Source organism: Brassica napus, chromosome A1 (assembly GCF_020379485.1).
Source record: "Brassica napus cultivar Da-Ae chromosome A1, Da-Ae, whole genome shotgun sequence".
Taxonomy (NCBI): domain Eukaryota; kingdom Viridiplantae; phylum Streptophyta; class Magnoliopsida; order Brassicales; family Brassicaceae; genus Brassica; species Brassica napus.
Genome location: NC_063434.1, coordinates 8,413,390 through 8,426,240, shown reverse-complemented (window position 1 = coordinate 8,426,240; position 12,851 = coordinate 8,413,390). Strand labels below are relative to the sequence as shown.

Below are 12,851 nucleotides of genomic sequence, written 5' to 3'. Positions count from 1 at the left end.
ATATAAGTCGTTGTAGAGAAATTTTTTTGTTCCAAATTATATGTCGTTTTCGGTTTTCTATGTAAAATTTATTAGTAATTAATGTTGTATGACCAATGGTAATATATCTTTTATTTTTCTATTGATTGAATTGTGGTTAGGTAAATAATTAATGATGTTTTTGTTTAGAAAATACTCCCTCCGTTTTTTTATATAAGTCGTTTTATAGCTATGCACGTAGATTAAGAAAACCATTAATTTCTTATATTTTCTAAACAAAAACATCATTAATTATTTACCTAACCACAATTCAACCAATAGAAAAATAAAAGATATATTACCATTGGTCATACAACATTAATTACTAATAAATTTTACATAGAAAACCGAAAACGACATATAATTTGGAACAAAAAAATTTCTCTACAACGACTTATATTAAAAAACGGAAGGAATATAAGAAATTAATGGTTTTCTTAATCTACGTGCATAGCTATAAAACGATTTATATAAAAAAACGGAGGGAGTATAATTCTTGAAAGTATAATAGTCAATTTAATAGTTTTTCTTAAATTTTAACACAAGTCATGTTAATGTCTTACATAGACTTCACCGCTATCTTTATTACGTTCAAGCACCGATATCGTTCAATCGAAATCCGTTGAGAAACCACCGACAGTGAAATATTATAACTGTAGTGACATGTTAAAACTAAACTATTATTAACTAACCAAGCTTTAATGCATGTATTAATAAGACATCTAAAGTGTAGAGGGAAACCTTCTTCCGTTAAAGATAAAGTCTGTTCCCAAAGTGAAAGTATTATGGAGAGTGTGTTCAATTTTAAGTTTGAGGTGATTTAATTTTTAGTGATTTTTAAATAATTTTCTATGATTAGAGATTTTAATACAATTTTTTGTTAAACTACAATTGAATCTCATTTAAAATCATAAAATTTAAAAAAAAATTTAACTAAGAAATTCCATCCAAACACTATGAAAATCATGAGAATTTTACAATTTAAAATATTCCAATAACAGTAAATTTTAGAACATTTTACAAAATATCAAATTCAATAACACAGAATTTTAAATAATTTTTAAATATATATTTGAATAACAATGAATTTATTATTTTAATAGAAATTATCTCAAACTCAGTTAAATACACCACTATATATATGGTCCGGATGACATTCTTGAATAGCTCATGTAACTTTCTAGAATCATTACGCTATTTTTTTCCGAATAACCACTTGTTGGTAAAATTTTCTTTTGTATAACCACTTATCTTCTAATATCATTCATTCTAGTACTGATAACATGTGATATGCATTAACAATGAATATATAGATTAGGGTTGGCCAATAACGGTATTAAATATACGTAGTAAATTAGTAATAATCAATTTGTTTGGCTTATATGTGACCGGCTTTTTTTTTTCAGTATACCCACCGTTTTTATTAATAGAGTATGTCCAGTATAAACTACGATAATAATAGAAGGGTCAGCAAAACTGAAACATATCTATAAATTCAAAAGAACAGTAACAGATCATGGTATCATCTCCCTATATAAATAGGACCATGTAGTGTAATAATTAAGACATTCTATGCATGATATTTCTTTTTTTTTCTTTTGACAACGGAATCAGTAGTGTTAAAAATGAACACTAGCACGTTCATTTTTGAATATTAGCCTGCTTTGAGTTTTGACTTTCGATAGATGGAGACAAATGGAGTGGAAACAATCGAGTGTACCGAGTTCGCCTAACTTGTTTGACTTATTATCAAGGTGATAATAGTCTAGTTCCACGTGTTAGGCTTCTTCCTGGCACTTATACGGGCTTAGCAAAAGCCCATTAATGATATAAACAACAATATCAAGAGGGAATTTGATGGCCCAACCAAGGTATATGGATCAAAGCAATACTCGCAATGATCTTTACTGAAGTGAAATGGTCCTGACCAGTGATGTTTAAAATATTTGTTTCTCCAGGTTCAGGTTCAGCTGTATTTTCCTCGAATCATATGTCAGAGACCTTACAAACTTCTTTGCGATCTCGTTCTTCTTATGTTGTAGAAGTTCCAACGTATTGGTGATAGAAAAGCAAACTCTTATTGTAGGAGATGGATTACATCCCTCTACAAGGCCCATCACATAACAGGCCCTAGCCCGACAAGGTCGATCAAGCTTAGTCGGCTTAGCGGCTAGAGACGTCAGCTCGACCTCAGAGTACTTTAAGCCGGTCAGCTAAGCCGATCAGCTATACTCGGCTTGGATGAAACAGTACTAAGGCCCACATACTCGGCCTTTGGGCGACAAGGCCCAAAGGATAGGCGCGATTAGGGCACCACGCAGAAGGGCACTATAAGAGAGAAGGAGGAGGCAACGAAAGAGGGACTTTTGGAGAAATCACATACTAAGCGGCTAGATTTAGGGTTTCCTAATCATCTCTTCGATCTTGTCGTTTAAACCTCTGATCTTGTCTCCTTACTTTCGATCAGTCTTGTAACCCACTGTGTTGATTCTAATAAAAACGTCTTTAGTCATCCCATTTTCTAAGTTATCATTCTAATCGACTGAATCCTGTACAAACAATTGGCGCCCACCGTGTTTGTACAGGATTCAGTCGATTAGAATGATAACTTAGAAAATGGGATGACTAAAGACGTTTTTATTAGAATCAACACAGTGGGTTACAAGACTGATCGAAAGTAAGGAGACAAGATCAGAGGTTTAAACGACAAGATCGAAGAGATGATTAGGAAACCCTAAATCTAGCCGCTTAGTATGTGATTTCTCCAAAAGTCCCTCTTTCGTTGCCTCCTCCTTCTCTCTTATAGTGCCCTTCTGCGTGGTGCCCTAATCGCGCCTATCCTTTGGGCCTTGTCGCCCAAAGGCCGAGTATGTGGGCCTTAGTACTGTTTCATCCAAGCCGAGTATAGCTGATCGGCTTAGCTGACCGGCTTAAAGTACTCTGAGGTCGAGCTGACGTCTCTAGCCGCTAAGCCGACTAAGCTTGATCGACCTTGTCGGGCTAGGGCCTGTTATGTGATGGGCCTTGTAGAGGGATGTAATCCATCTCCTACAATAAGTCCCCCCCCAGTTCACTTGTGAGCGGCTTGTCGGTCTCAGTGAATTTGTGGGTCAGGTTCGCTCATATAACAGGGCCTAATGCCGACGACAGGTCGTTTTACTGGTGTATGGTTTTAGTCGCGTGCCGCGTCTAGTCGCTCCGCGTTACGTCTTCTCACGATGCGTTGTGTTTTACTCGGGAGGTAAACTTCTCGGATTAGGAGTCCAGGCGGTCCTTGGATGGTTAACTCTGTCGAATTGGTTCGGGCTAGAACCGGAGATTAATTTCGGTCCGGTTTCTTGATTGAAAACCGGTTTTGGCGAGAAACCGAACCGTCGCGAGTAGGTTTTTGGGCATTTAGGCGGCCTTTGAAGCCCATTTAGGCCTTTGTAGACCTAATGATGACGCTTCGAAGGATGCGCCTCGTTTTTGCTATAAATAGGCGCCTCTCCTTTGCTTTCGTCATTCTTCTCTGCAAGCTCAGGTATTCCACTTTCTCTCCCTTCTCTCTACTTTTATTTTCTCTCTCTAGATAAGCCTTCCGTAGCATAGGGTTTTTTGCTAGCGACCTAGCTGGTTTAGTCGTCCCCCCGAGTAGAAGAGATATGGCTTCAGGGAATCGGCTATCGCGCGAGGAAAAAGGGAAAGATATAGCTACTTCGCCAAGCCCGGCTAGGGATGCGGACGGGGGTCCGTTGGAGGATTTCGACATAATCCATCGTGATGCTCTGCGGGATACGGAGAACATGAGCCTTTCCCAGCGCCTTCTGGTCGCTGATGCCCATAGACAGTTTCGCGAAGAAATCGAAGAAAACGTTGAGGACGAGGATAGAGAGGCGAGTGGTTCTGAAGCGCCTAGCCTTGTCGTAAGACCTAGGAGACGGGCTCGTCGGAGGGGTCGTATCGACCAGTCAGGCCGTCTCCCTGCTCCGAGAAGTGTTCCGTTCTACGAAGTAGACTGTCGTCCTGTGATATATCACCCTGGTGGGATTTTTGAAGAACTACCTTCGCTGCCTCCCGAAGCGTTACGCGACCCGCGAGTTCAATCGTGGGGGAACGTTTTCAGTTCCTGTTCTTCCAACGAGACCGTGAAGAGATTGCTAAGAGAGAGTGGTGGCGCTGGAGTCACCTTCCTCATTCCGTCAACCGATCAGCGGCCGTGGTCGCCACCGGTTGGTTACCAGTGCGTGTATGAATCTTACTTCAAGGATCAGACGAAGCTCTGGTTCCCAATCCCCAGACTGATCACGTCTTACGCATTTCGTCGGGATATTGCCATTTCTCAGCTGCTGAACGGGTCGCTGCGCATAGCCGTCATGTTGATGGTTATGGCAGCGGAGATGGATGTTTCGATGAGCGTGAGGGTGTTTGAGGAGCTGACTTTCACGAAGGCGGAGCCTAACGGGATCTTCTCGGTAAAGATGAGAGCGAGTTACAACGTTTTGACTGGTCATCCCAACAAGACGCAGGATTGGCAACGCGCTTACTTCTTCATTAAGTCCGACGAGCATGCCTTCGAGGAGCCGCCGGGGGACGATTATCGCGTTTTATGGAATCAGCAACTTGGTAGAAATTTGTCTGTTTACTCGTATTCTGGTCGATGGTTCTGATGTTCCCCTTTTCTTTTGCAGTTCGTCATCCCAATACAATTGCTTATCCAGAGAAATTCTTCGAAACTGCTCAACTGATCGCGACGCACAGTCATCTCAGGTGGCCGGATCTTAGTCGGGAGTGGATACGTCGGCAACAAGCTAGGATCGCCAGAGGTAAAGTTGCCGTTTACCCTAGAGAGATGCTCTTGAACCTTTTTTATAGTCTCCGTGTCTGATTTCTCTTTCTTATATAGTTGATTGGGAATCGAGACTTCCTTGTGTACTCGGTCCCCGCAAATCACGTCTCTCCCTATTTACTCGGAAGCAACAAAAACTCCTTAACCAAGCTAGAAAGATGGAGGGAGTTCCCGACTTAAGTGCCCTGTTGAAAGGGAAGCTTCAAATGCTCTCGACGAAATCGTCTTCTGCCGGTGCCTCAGAAGTCAGGCCTGTTTCCACAGATGGAGATGTGAACCCTGAGCCGCCAGCTCAGAGTTCCCCAAAGAGGAAGGCCAATAGGGCCAAGGCCAAGAACAGGAGTGTCCCTTTGGAAGAGGCACAACCTTCTGCCGATGTCTCTGAAGTCGCGGCTAAGAAGAAGAAGAAAAAGGAGAGCAAGAAAAGGTCTCGTGAAGAGACTTCTGTTGGGGCTATGGAGACTCCAACTGCCGCAGGGAATGATGGTGCGGAAAGAAACGATCCGGCCGATTCTACTCGGGGATCGCCTGAGGAGCGTCCCAAGAAGAAACTGAAGAAGAAGTCAGCGGATGGCGATGGGACTTCTGCTCCCGAGATTCCTTCTAGAAGTGGGGAACCAGCTACTGAAGTCGGAGATGGCTCACGGGATGAATCTCCGTCGAGTAAGGGAGCCCCTTCGTCTTCTGCGAGGGAGACTGGTGCGGGAAGCGGAGGTTCGCTTCCGCGGAAGGCGGGAGGAGGAATTCACTTCCCGGATCACGTAGAATTCCTTTACGACGAGGCGACTCCGTTGGTTCTGAATCCACTTCCGTGTGCTGAACTGACTCGTCAGATTCGTGGCGGGACCAAAGAGTTGCCGCCGGTCGACGACTTATACTTCAAAAGGGAGTACATTGACGCGGCTATGGCGGGCAGACGGGTAAACTTGTTTTCCCCTTGTTTCCCTTTCTCTTTCTTTAAAAATTTTTCTAAGTCTCTTTTGCTTCACGCAGAGTGACGGGAGCATGAACTATCTCGTGGAGAAGTACGACAGCACTTTGAAGCAGACGATGGTCCAGCTGGGCGCCTCGGATAAACTCGCACGGACCAGATTGGGCGTGATCGAGAGGTTACGCGCCGAGAACAAAAAGGCCAGCGACAAAGCGGCCAAAGAGAAAGAGGTCCTCCGAGTTAAGTTCGAGGAGTTGGAAGACAAGCTGAAGTCTGACCGTCTTGCGAAGAAGGACGCTCTCCGCGAGAAAACTCGCTTAGAGCGATTGGTCGCTTCCCTTGAGAAGGAGAAGGCTGAGCTCGAGGGAGAGAGGGACGCTGTCGTCGGAACGCTGGTCAAAGAGAGGCAACGCCTGAGGGATTCCAGGGTTCAGGAGGTTACCCGCGAGAGGATCAAGGTCCAAACGGCTATGGCGGACAAGTCTACTCGCTGTATCGGTAAGATGAAGGGCTATCTGGATCGCCTTATCGCGCGAGAGAAGGCCAAGAACTTATATGGGCAGGCTTCAGGAACCAAAAAATGCCTTGAGATGATTAAAGATAGCGGGATCGCGATTCCGCCGAGTATGATCAACATCTTCTCGGAGCAGGAGAAGATGTATGAGGCTGAAGTCGCCAATCTTTACCTCGAGCCGTTCTCTGAGGATGATTATGCTCTCTCTCCTCTCAGCCTCCCTTCTCGATTTGTGAATGAAGAGCTCATGGGGGTACTCGACCCGTATGGATCAAATGTTGGTCTGATTGGCCACGAATCAGCCTCCCAGTTGATCACTTCCCGCGAGGCGACTGAAGATCCAGTCGATGAGCCGATGGTAGACATTACTTCTGCTTTGTCGGAGCGTATCGTCGTTCCCGAAGGAACTACCATCGAAGAGCGTCCCGACGGGAGCGATCCCGAGGAGACCGGGGAAGCGATTCAAACGGATACGGGGGATGTAGCCGCTGAAGATCCGGTCTTGGTTTCTTCATCTGAGGAGCGGGAAGAGGACGGAGTGGGCGTGGAGGAGAACGGGTCATCGCCGGCGCTTGTTGAAGAGATGGTCCCGAACCTGCCAGTTCCAGACCCTTCTGCTCAGGTTGAAGGCCTTGGCGATCAAGTCGTTGAAGAAGAAACGATCGAAGCGCTTGACCCGAGTAGGGATGACCAAGACGTCGTCGTCTGATCTTGTTGTATGCTATATTTAGGATGTTTTCATCGGTGGTCTTGATAGACCTTGTTGTTGTACTTTAAAACTCTTTCTACTTTGTGTTTCTTGTCAGTATTTGCAACCCTTAAGCGATTTTACTTATCTGTTGTGTTTTGAAACATCAGATTTTCATATTCTTAATTTTTGCAAATAGACAAGTGATGAACCGGTAATTGGTTTTACTCGGCTGTCATCATGTTTCGTTTTGGAGTTGTCCAAAAGTCGATAACAAAGAATTGAGTATAAGAGTGAAAGGTCCTTCTGTCCGTTTCCTCAGTGACAATTAAGCAACCGGGTAGCTAGGCCGTTACATTTTAGTCGAGAAAAGGCAAAGATTCACTCTGTTTAGTCGGTTCAATGCTTAGGCATAGGTGAACCGTGACTGTTAAGGTCCTGGAGCCAAGTGTCTGATCAGGACATAGCTGCGAGCAAAGGAGTGTGAGTGTCCGCGTATCCTCTGCTGGAGGCACGGGAACCACGATGTGAAAGTCATTGTTTATTCAATTGAGACCTAGGTAAGGTTTTGACTTTGTTTTTGTTACAGCTGGACCTGTTAAGGCTGCCTACGTACCTCGGTTGAGGATCAAGCCATTCGTAGTTCGTTTTTCCCGAGTAAAAGTGACTGTGAGTGGCGCATTTACTCGGTCGAGTAGAAGTGACTACGGGGGTGCATCTACTCTGTTTTTTTTTTGTTACAGCTGGACCTGTTAAGGCTGCCTACGTACCTCGGTTGAGGATCAAGCCATCCGTAGTTCGTTTTTCTCCCGAGTAAAAGTGGCCGTGAGGGGCGCATTTACTCGGTCGAGTAGAAGTGACCACGGGGGTGCATCTACTCGGTTTTTTTTTTTTTTTTTTTTTTTTTTTTTTTTTTTTTAGGCGTAAATACTTCTACGAGTAGAAACGTCGTAGATGCATTGAGTTCCATGATCGCGGGACTTCTTCTCCGCGCGAGGTTTGAAGCCGGTATACGCCAGGTTTAACAACTTTGATGATTTTGTAAGGTCCTTCCCACCTGGCGCCGAGTTTACCGGCGTTAAGCTCTTTAGTGTTTTCAAACACTTTGCGCATGACGAGATCACCGAGTTCTAAAGGTCGGGCCCGGACCTTTTTGTTATAGTAGCTCTCAATCTGATGTTGGTAATTCTGGATGCGCAGTAGGGCTTGATCTCTCCGTTCTTCTATCTCATCGAGGGCGTCGAGTAGCATCTCCTTGTTTAGCTCGACGTATTGAGGCATTTTGGAACGTCTGAGGCTTGAAACGTTAACTTCTGCAGGAGCCATGGCTTCAACACCGTAAGCGAGAGAGAAGGGTGTCGATTTAGTCGATCCTCGTGGAGTCGTGCGATGGCTCCATAGGACTCCGTCGAGTTCGTCAGCCCAGTGACCTTTTTTGAGGTCTAGACGCTTTTTAATGCCGTCGATGATGAGTTTGTTGGAGGATTCGGCTTGGCCATTACCTTGCGGGTAACGTGGAGTGGACGGGCTTAGCCGAATGTTCCACTTGCTACAGAATTCCTTAAAGTTGCCTGACATGAACTGTGACCCGTTGTCGGTGACGATCTCGTAGGGCAGTCCGTGGCGGCAAATAATGTTTTTCCAGACGAAGCCGCGGACTTCTTTGTCTGTGACTTGAGCGTATGCTTCAGCTTCGATCCATTTGGTGAAGTAGTCGGTGAGGACGAGGATGAAGCGTCTTTGGCGGGAACAGGGGAGTGGTCCTATGATGTCCATTGCCCATCGCATGAACGGGTAGGGAGCAGTGGTTGTTCGCAACAGTTCGGTTGGACAATGGATGCTGGGTGCGTGCCGTTGGCACTTGTCACAGCTTCTCGCATAAGACTCGCAATCCGCGTTCATTGTTGGCCAGAAGAAGCCTAAGCTCCTTACTTTTATTGCTAACGCGCGTCCGCCTGAATGATTTCCACCGGCGCCTTCATGTGTTTCCGCCATAACCCTTGCTGTCTCGTCGCCATGGATGCATTTTAAGAGCACCTTACTCGCAGTCCATCTGTGCAGTTCATTGTCGAGAACAACGTAATGAGCGCTGCGGGTTTTTAGCCGGCGAGCTGCCCATTTTTCTGCTGGGAGTTCCCCTTTCGAGAGGTAGTCGATGAATTCAGTTCTCCAGTCAGGGCCAAACCCATCGTCGTCTGGAGTGGCGGGTTCAACGACTTGGGCGATGAGGGTTTGATCGATTAGGACGTCGATGCTCGGTTTCTCGATACGATGTATCGGGATGGTTCTTTTCACTTGATCACGAAGCTTGCTGCCAAGGGCGGCGAGGGCATCGGCGCAGACGTTCTCGCCTCTCGGAACTTTGATGAGTTCGAAGAATTCGAACTCTGCTGCCAGGCTTTGCACTATTTTGAGATAGGCGTCCATTCGATCGTTGCGGGCGTCGTAGTCGCCACTGAACTGACTGGCGACTAACTGGGAGTCGCAATAAGCGCTTAGTCGTTTAGCTTTGACGGCTTTTGCTAAGCGGAGTCCTGCGATCAGAGATTCATATTCTGCCTCGTTGTTTGACGCGGGGAAGCCAAAGCTGAAAGATTGTCTGATTAGCTCACCGGTCGGGGACTGCAATTGGACACCGGCGCCTGCTCCCTTGTTGGTCGACGATCCGTCGACGTGCAGTGTCCAGTTTGAGTTTGGGAGTGTGAGATCCTGCTCTAATTCCGGGGCCAGTTCGACCAAGAAGTCGGCCAGAACCTGGGATTTCGCTGCCGTGCGGTTCTTGTAGATGATATCGAGCTCGCCGAGTTCGATGGCCCACTTTGTGAGTCTGCCGGATCTGTTAGTGTTCTGGAGTATCGTTCGGAGAGGCTGATCAGTCAGTACTTCCACAGAGTGCGACTGGAAATACGGTCGTAGTTTTCGCGCTGCTTCAACGACTGCTAAAGCCATCTTTTCTAGCGTTGGGTAACGCGTTTCTGGTGCTGTCATGCGTCGGCTCGTGTAGAAGATGGGCTTTTGCTCGCCGCGGTCTTCTTTTATCAGAACGCTGCTGACTGCAGCCTGTGATACTGCGACATAGAGAGATAGAACATCACCGACGTCTGGCTTAGCGAGTACTGGGGGCGTGGTCAGGTACTGTTTGAGTTGAGTGAACGCTTCCTCGCACTTCTCATCCCAAATGAACTTTTTGTTTCCTCGCAGGAGATCGTAGAATGGCAGGCACTTGTCGGTGGATCTGGAGATGAATCGATTTAGAGCGGCTATCCTGCCCGTGAGCCGCTGCACTTCTCTGCTGTTCTTCGGACTCGGGAGGTTTAAAACCGCGGATATTTGCTTTGGGTTTGCCTCGATTCCTCGCTGTGTGACAATGTACCCAAGGAACTCGCCAGAAGAGACCCCGAACGTGCACTTTGCTGGGTTTAGCTTCATGCCGTACTTGTTAAGAGTTTCGAAGCATTCTTGTAGATGGCGGAGGTGATCGGTGGCATGGAGCGACTTAACCAGCATGTCGTCTATGTACACTTCCATGGTGGTACCCAGCTTATCTGCGAACATTTTGTTCACAAGCCTTTGGTAGGTTGCTCCGGCGTTCTTCAGGCCGAATGGCATGACCTTGTAGCAATAGGTTCCCCTATCTGTGATGAAGGCCGTCTTCTCGCGGTCATCCGGGTGCATCATTATTTGGTTGTAACCGGAGAAGGCGTCCATGAAGGTTAGCATCTCGTTTCCAGCTGTAGACTCGACTAAGCGGTCGATGTTGGGAAGAGGGTAGCTATCCTTTGGGCAGGCTTTATTCAGGTCGGTGAAGTCGACGCAGACGCGCCACTTGCCGTTTTTCTTTTTGACGACTACTGGGTTTGCCAACCATTCGGGGTAGCGAACCTCGGCAATCGAACCTGCACCGAGTAGCCTGTCGACTTCCTCGTTCACGGCCTTCGACCTATCGGGGCCGAGCTTACGTCTCTTCTGTCGGATAGGTTTGAAAGTTGGGTCGACATTTAGCTCGTGCGTCGTTATAGTCGGGTCAATGCCTTTCATGTCTGCCATAGACCAAGCGAATGTGGATACGTTCTGTCTGAGGAAATCCAGGACTGACTGCTGCATTTCATCAGAGAGGTATGCGCCAACTCTCACGGTGCGACTCTGGTCGGCATCATCAACAGGTAACTCGAGAACCTCGTTTTCCTGGGAGTAGACTTTTGGGGTTGGAGGGGACACTGAGTTCACGGGTAGCGACGCTCGTTGGAGTTTGACCGTGGCGACTAGGAGATCCCTAGCGGCCTTTTGGTCCCCACGCAATGTTTTTATCTTCCCGTCCACTCCGGGAAACTTGACGCACTGATGGTAGGTGGAGGGGACAGCCTGCATCGAGTGTAACCAAGGAGTACCGAGTATAGCGTGATACGGAGCTTTCGTGCTAACGACGGCGAATTTGACCGTTCGAGTAACGCCGCATGCGCGCACCGGGAGACGGATCGTTCCCAAGATGGTTTCGGATGACCCGTTGAATCCTGTTAGCGTTCTGGAGGACGCTTTTATGTCGTCGAGGTCGACTCCCATCTTCTGCAGAGTTCCTCGGAAGATGAGGTCAACGGAACTCCCGGTGTCAACAAGGATCTTGGTGACATCATACTCTCCAATTCCGAGGACGACGAGGAGGGGATCATTATGGGGCGCGTGAACACCTTCAGCGTCATCTGATGAGAAGGTTATTGGAGGATGACTCGACGGTTTACTCGGCCACTTCTGGGACGTCGTGACTTGTCGACGATAGTCTTTCACGGAACGGACTGAGTCGCCGCTAGGGGAACCCCCCATGATGACGTTTAAAGACTGTCCCGTTTTGACTCGCTTGGAGTTCAGTAAGGCGCGGAGGTCTTTTGGTACGCTGGTATCAGGAGGTGGAAGTTGAGGTTGACCGTTAGCTCGTTCCAACTGTCGTCGTAAGTCTGTTGATTTTGACTTGTTAAGCTTCACGCGGAGATCGCTTACTCCGGCATTGAGTTTGTCTCGGAGGTCGCCGACTGGCCCTTCGTTGTTGTTGCCAACGCTTGTCGAGATGCGCCGAGACTTTCGTGCATCTAGCATCGTCCGGAGATCTCTGCACGTGGTATCGCTTCCATTTTCCGGTGCGAGCCGCCGTTTAAGGCTGTCTCTCAGGTCTCCGGGTACAGGCGAATCGTCATTATCTTCGTCGGACGACAAGGATTGCTGAGAGAGTATAACCTCAATGCGTCTGCGATTAGCCGGATGCTCTTCGTCGGCTGAGGAGTCTCCCCCGCCGTTATCCCTTGGGGTTTCTTCCTCGTCGTCTCGTTGCGGAGCGTCGTTTTGTCGACCTCTGCCAGTGGCTTTGCGCTGGGACCTTCGTTCTTTGTTCTTGCTCCAGCTCTTACCGTTCTTTGGTTTGGCTTTCAATGGCTCAAACTTAAACTCGCCGCTTGCAAGGGACGAGAGGTAATGCGCGTAGAGAGATTTGCATTCTGAGGTATCGTGTCCTTTGACGTCGTGATACTTGCAATGCTTGGTGAGGTCGACGGTCCGGGAAGGTCCTGCTGCTGATCCGACTCCAGCTGCGGGTTGGGTGGTGCAAACAGAATCGACTTTTTGGTCGGATGACTCGAGTTCTCTTACCCACTTGTTCCACCCCTCCCCGCGAACTACGAGAGTGGAGATTGGTGTGTTATTCTCGTTCACGACATACATGTAACCATCCTTGGGACCGTTTTTGTCGTTTGGAGCGTGCTGGCGCGGTTCTTGTCGCGCATTTGCGTTCTTAGCCGCTGGAGCCTTGGGTGCGCTCATCTTGCTGAGGATTGCGTTGGTGTCCTCCTCCATTCGGATGAAGTTATCGGAGCGTGCGATAGCGTCT

The 12,851-nt window shown here is 47.4% G+C and overlaps 1 protein-coding gene across 1 annotated transcript; it reads left to right on the top strand.

The window, feature by feature from the left end:
* The first annotated feature begins 3,662 nt into the window (after nt 1-3,662).
* Nucleotides 3,663-7,729, top strand: LOC106359276 (uncharacterized protein At3g60930, chloroplastic-like). Its single transcript, XM_048750651.1, has 4 exons — nt 3,663-4,623; nt 4,689-4,823; nt 4,904-5,766; nt 5,840-7,729. The coding sequence occupies exons 1-4, from the start codon at nt 3,663-3,665 to the stop codon at nt 6,998-7,000; spliced, it is 3,120 nt and encodes a 1,039-aa protein (XP_048606608.1). The 3' UTR covers nt 7,001-7,729.
* Nucleotides 7,730-12,851: the final 5,122 nt, after the last annotated feature.

Coding starts and splice junctions, on each gene's coding strand:
- LOC106359276 (XM_048750651.1), top strand. CDS start 3,663: ATGGCTTCAGGGAATCGGCTATCGCGCGAGGAAAAAGGGAAAGATATA. Junction 4,624..4,688: donor TTTATGGAATCAGCAACTTG/GTAGAAATTTGT, acceptor TTTCTTTTGCAG/TTCGTCATCCCAATACAATT. Junction 5,767..5,839: donor CGGCTATGGCGGGCAGACGG/GTAAACTTGTTT, acceptor TGCTTCACGCAG/AGTGACGGGAGCATGAACTA.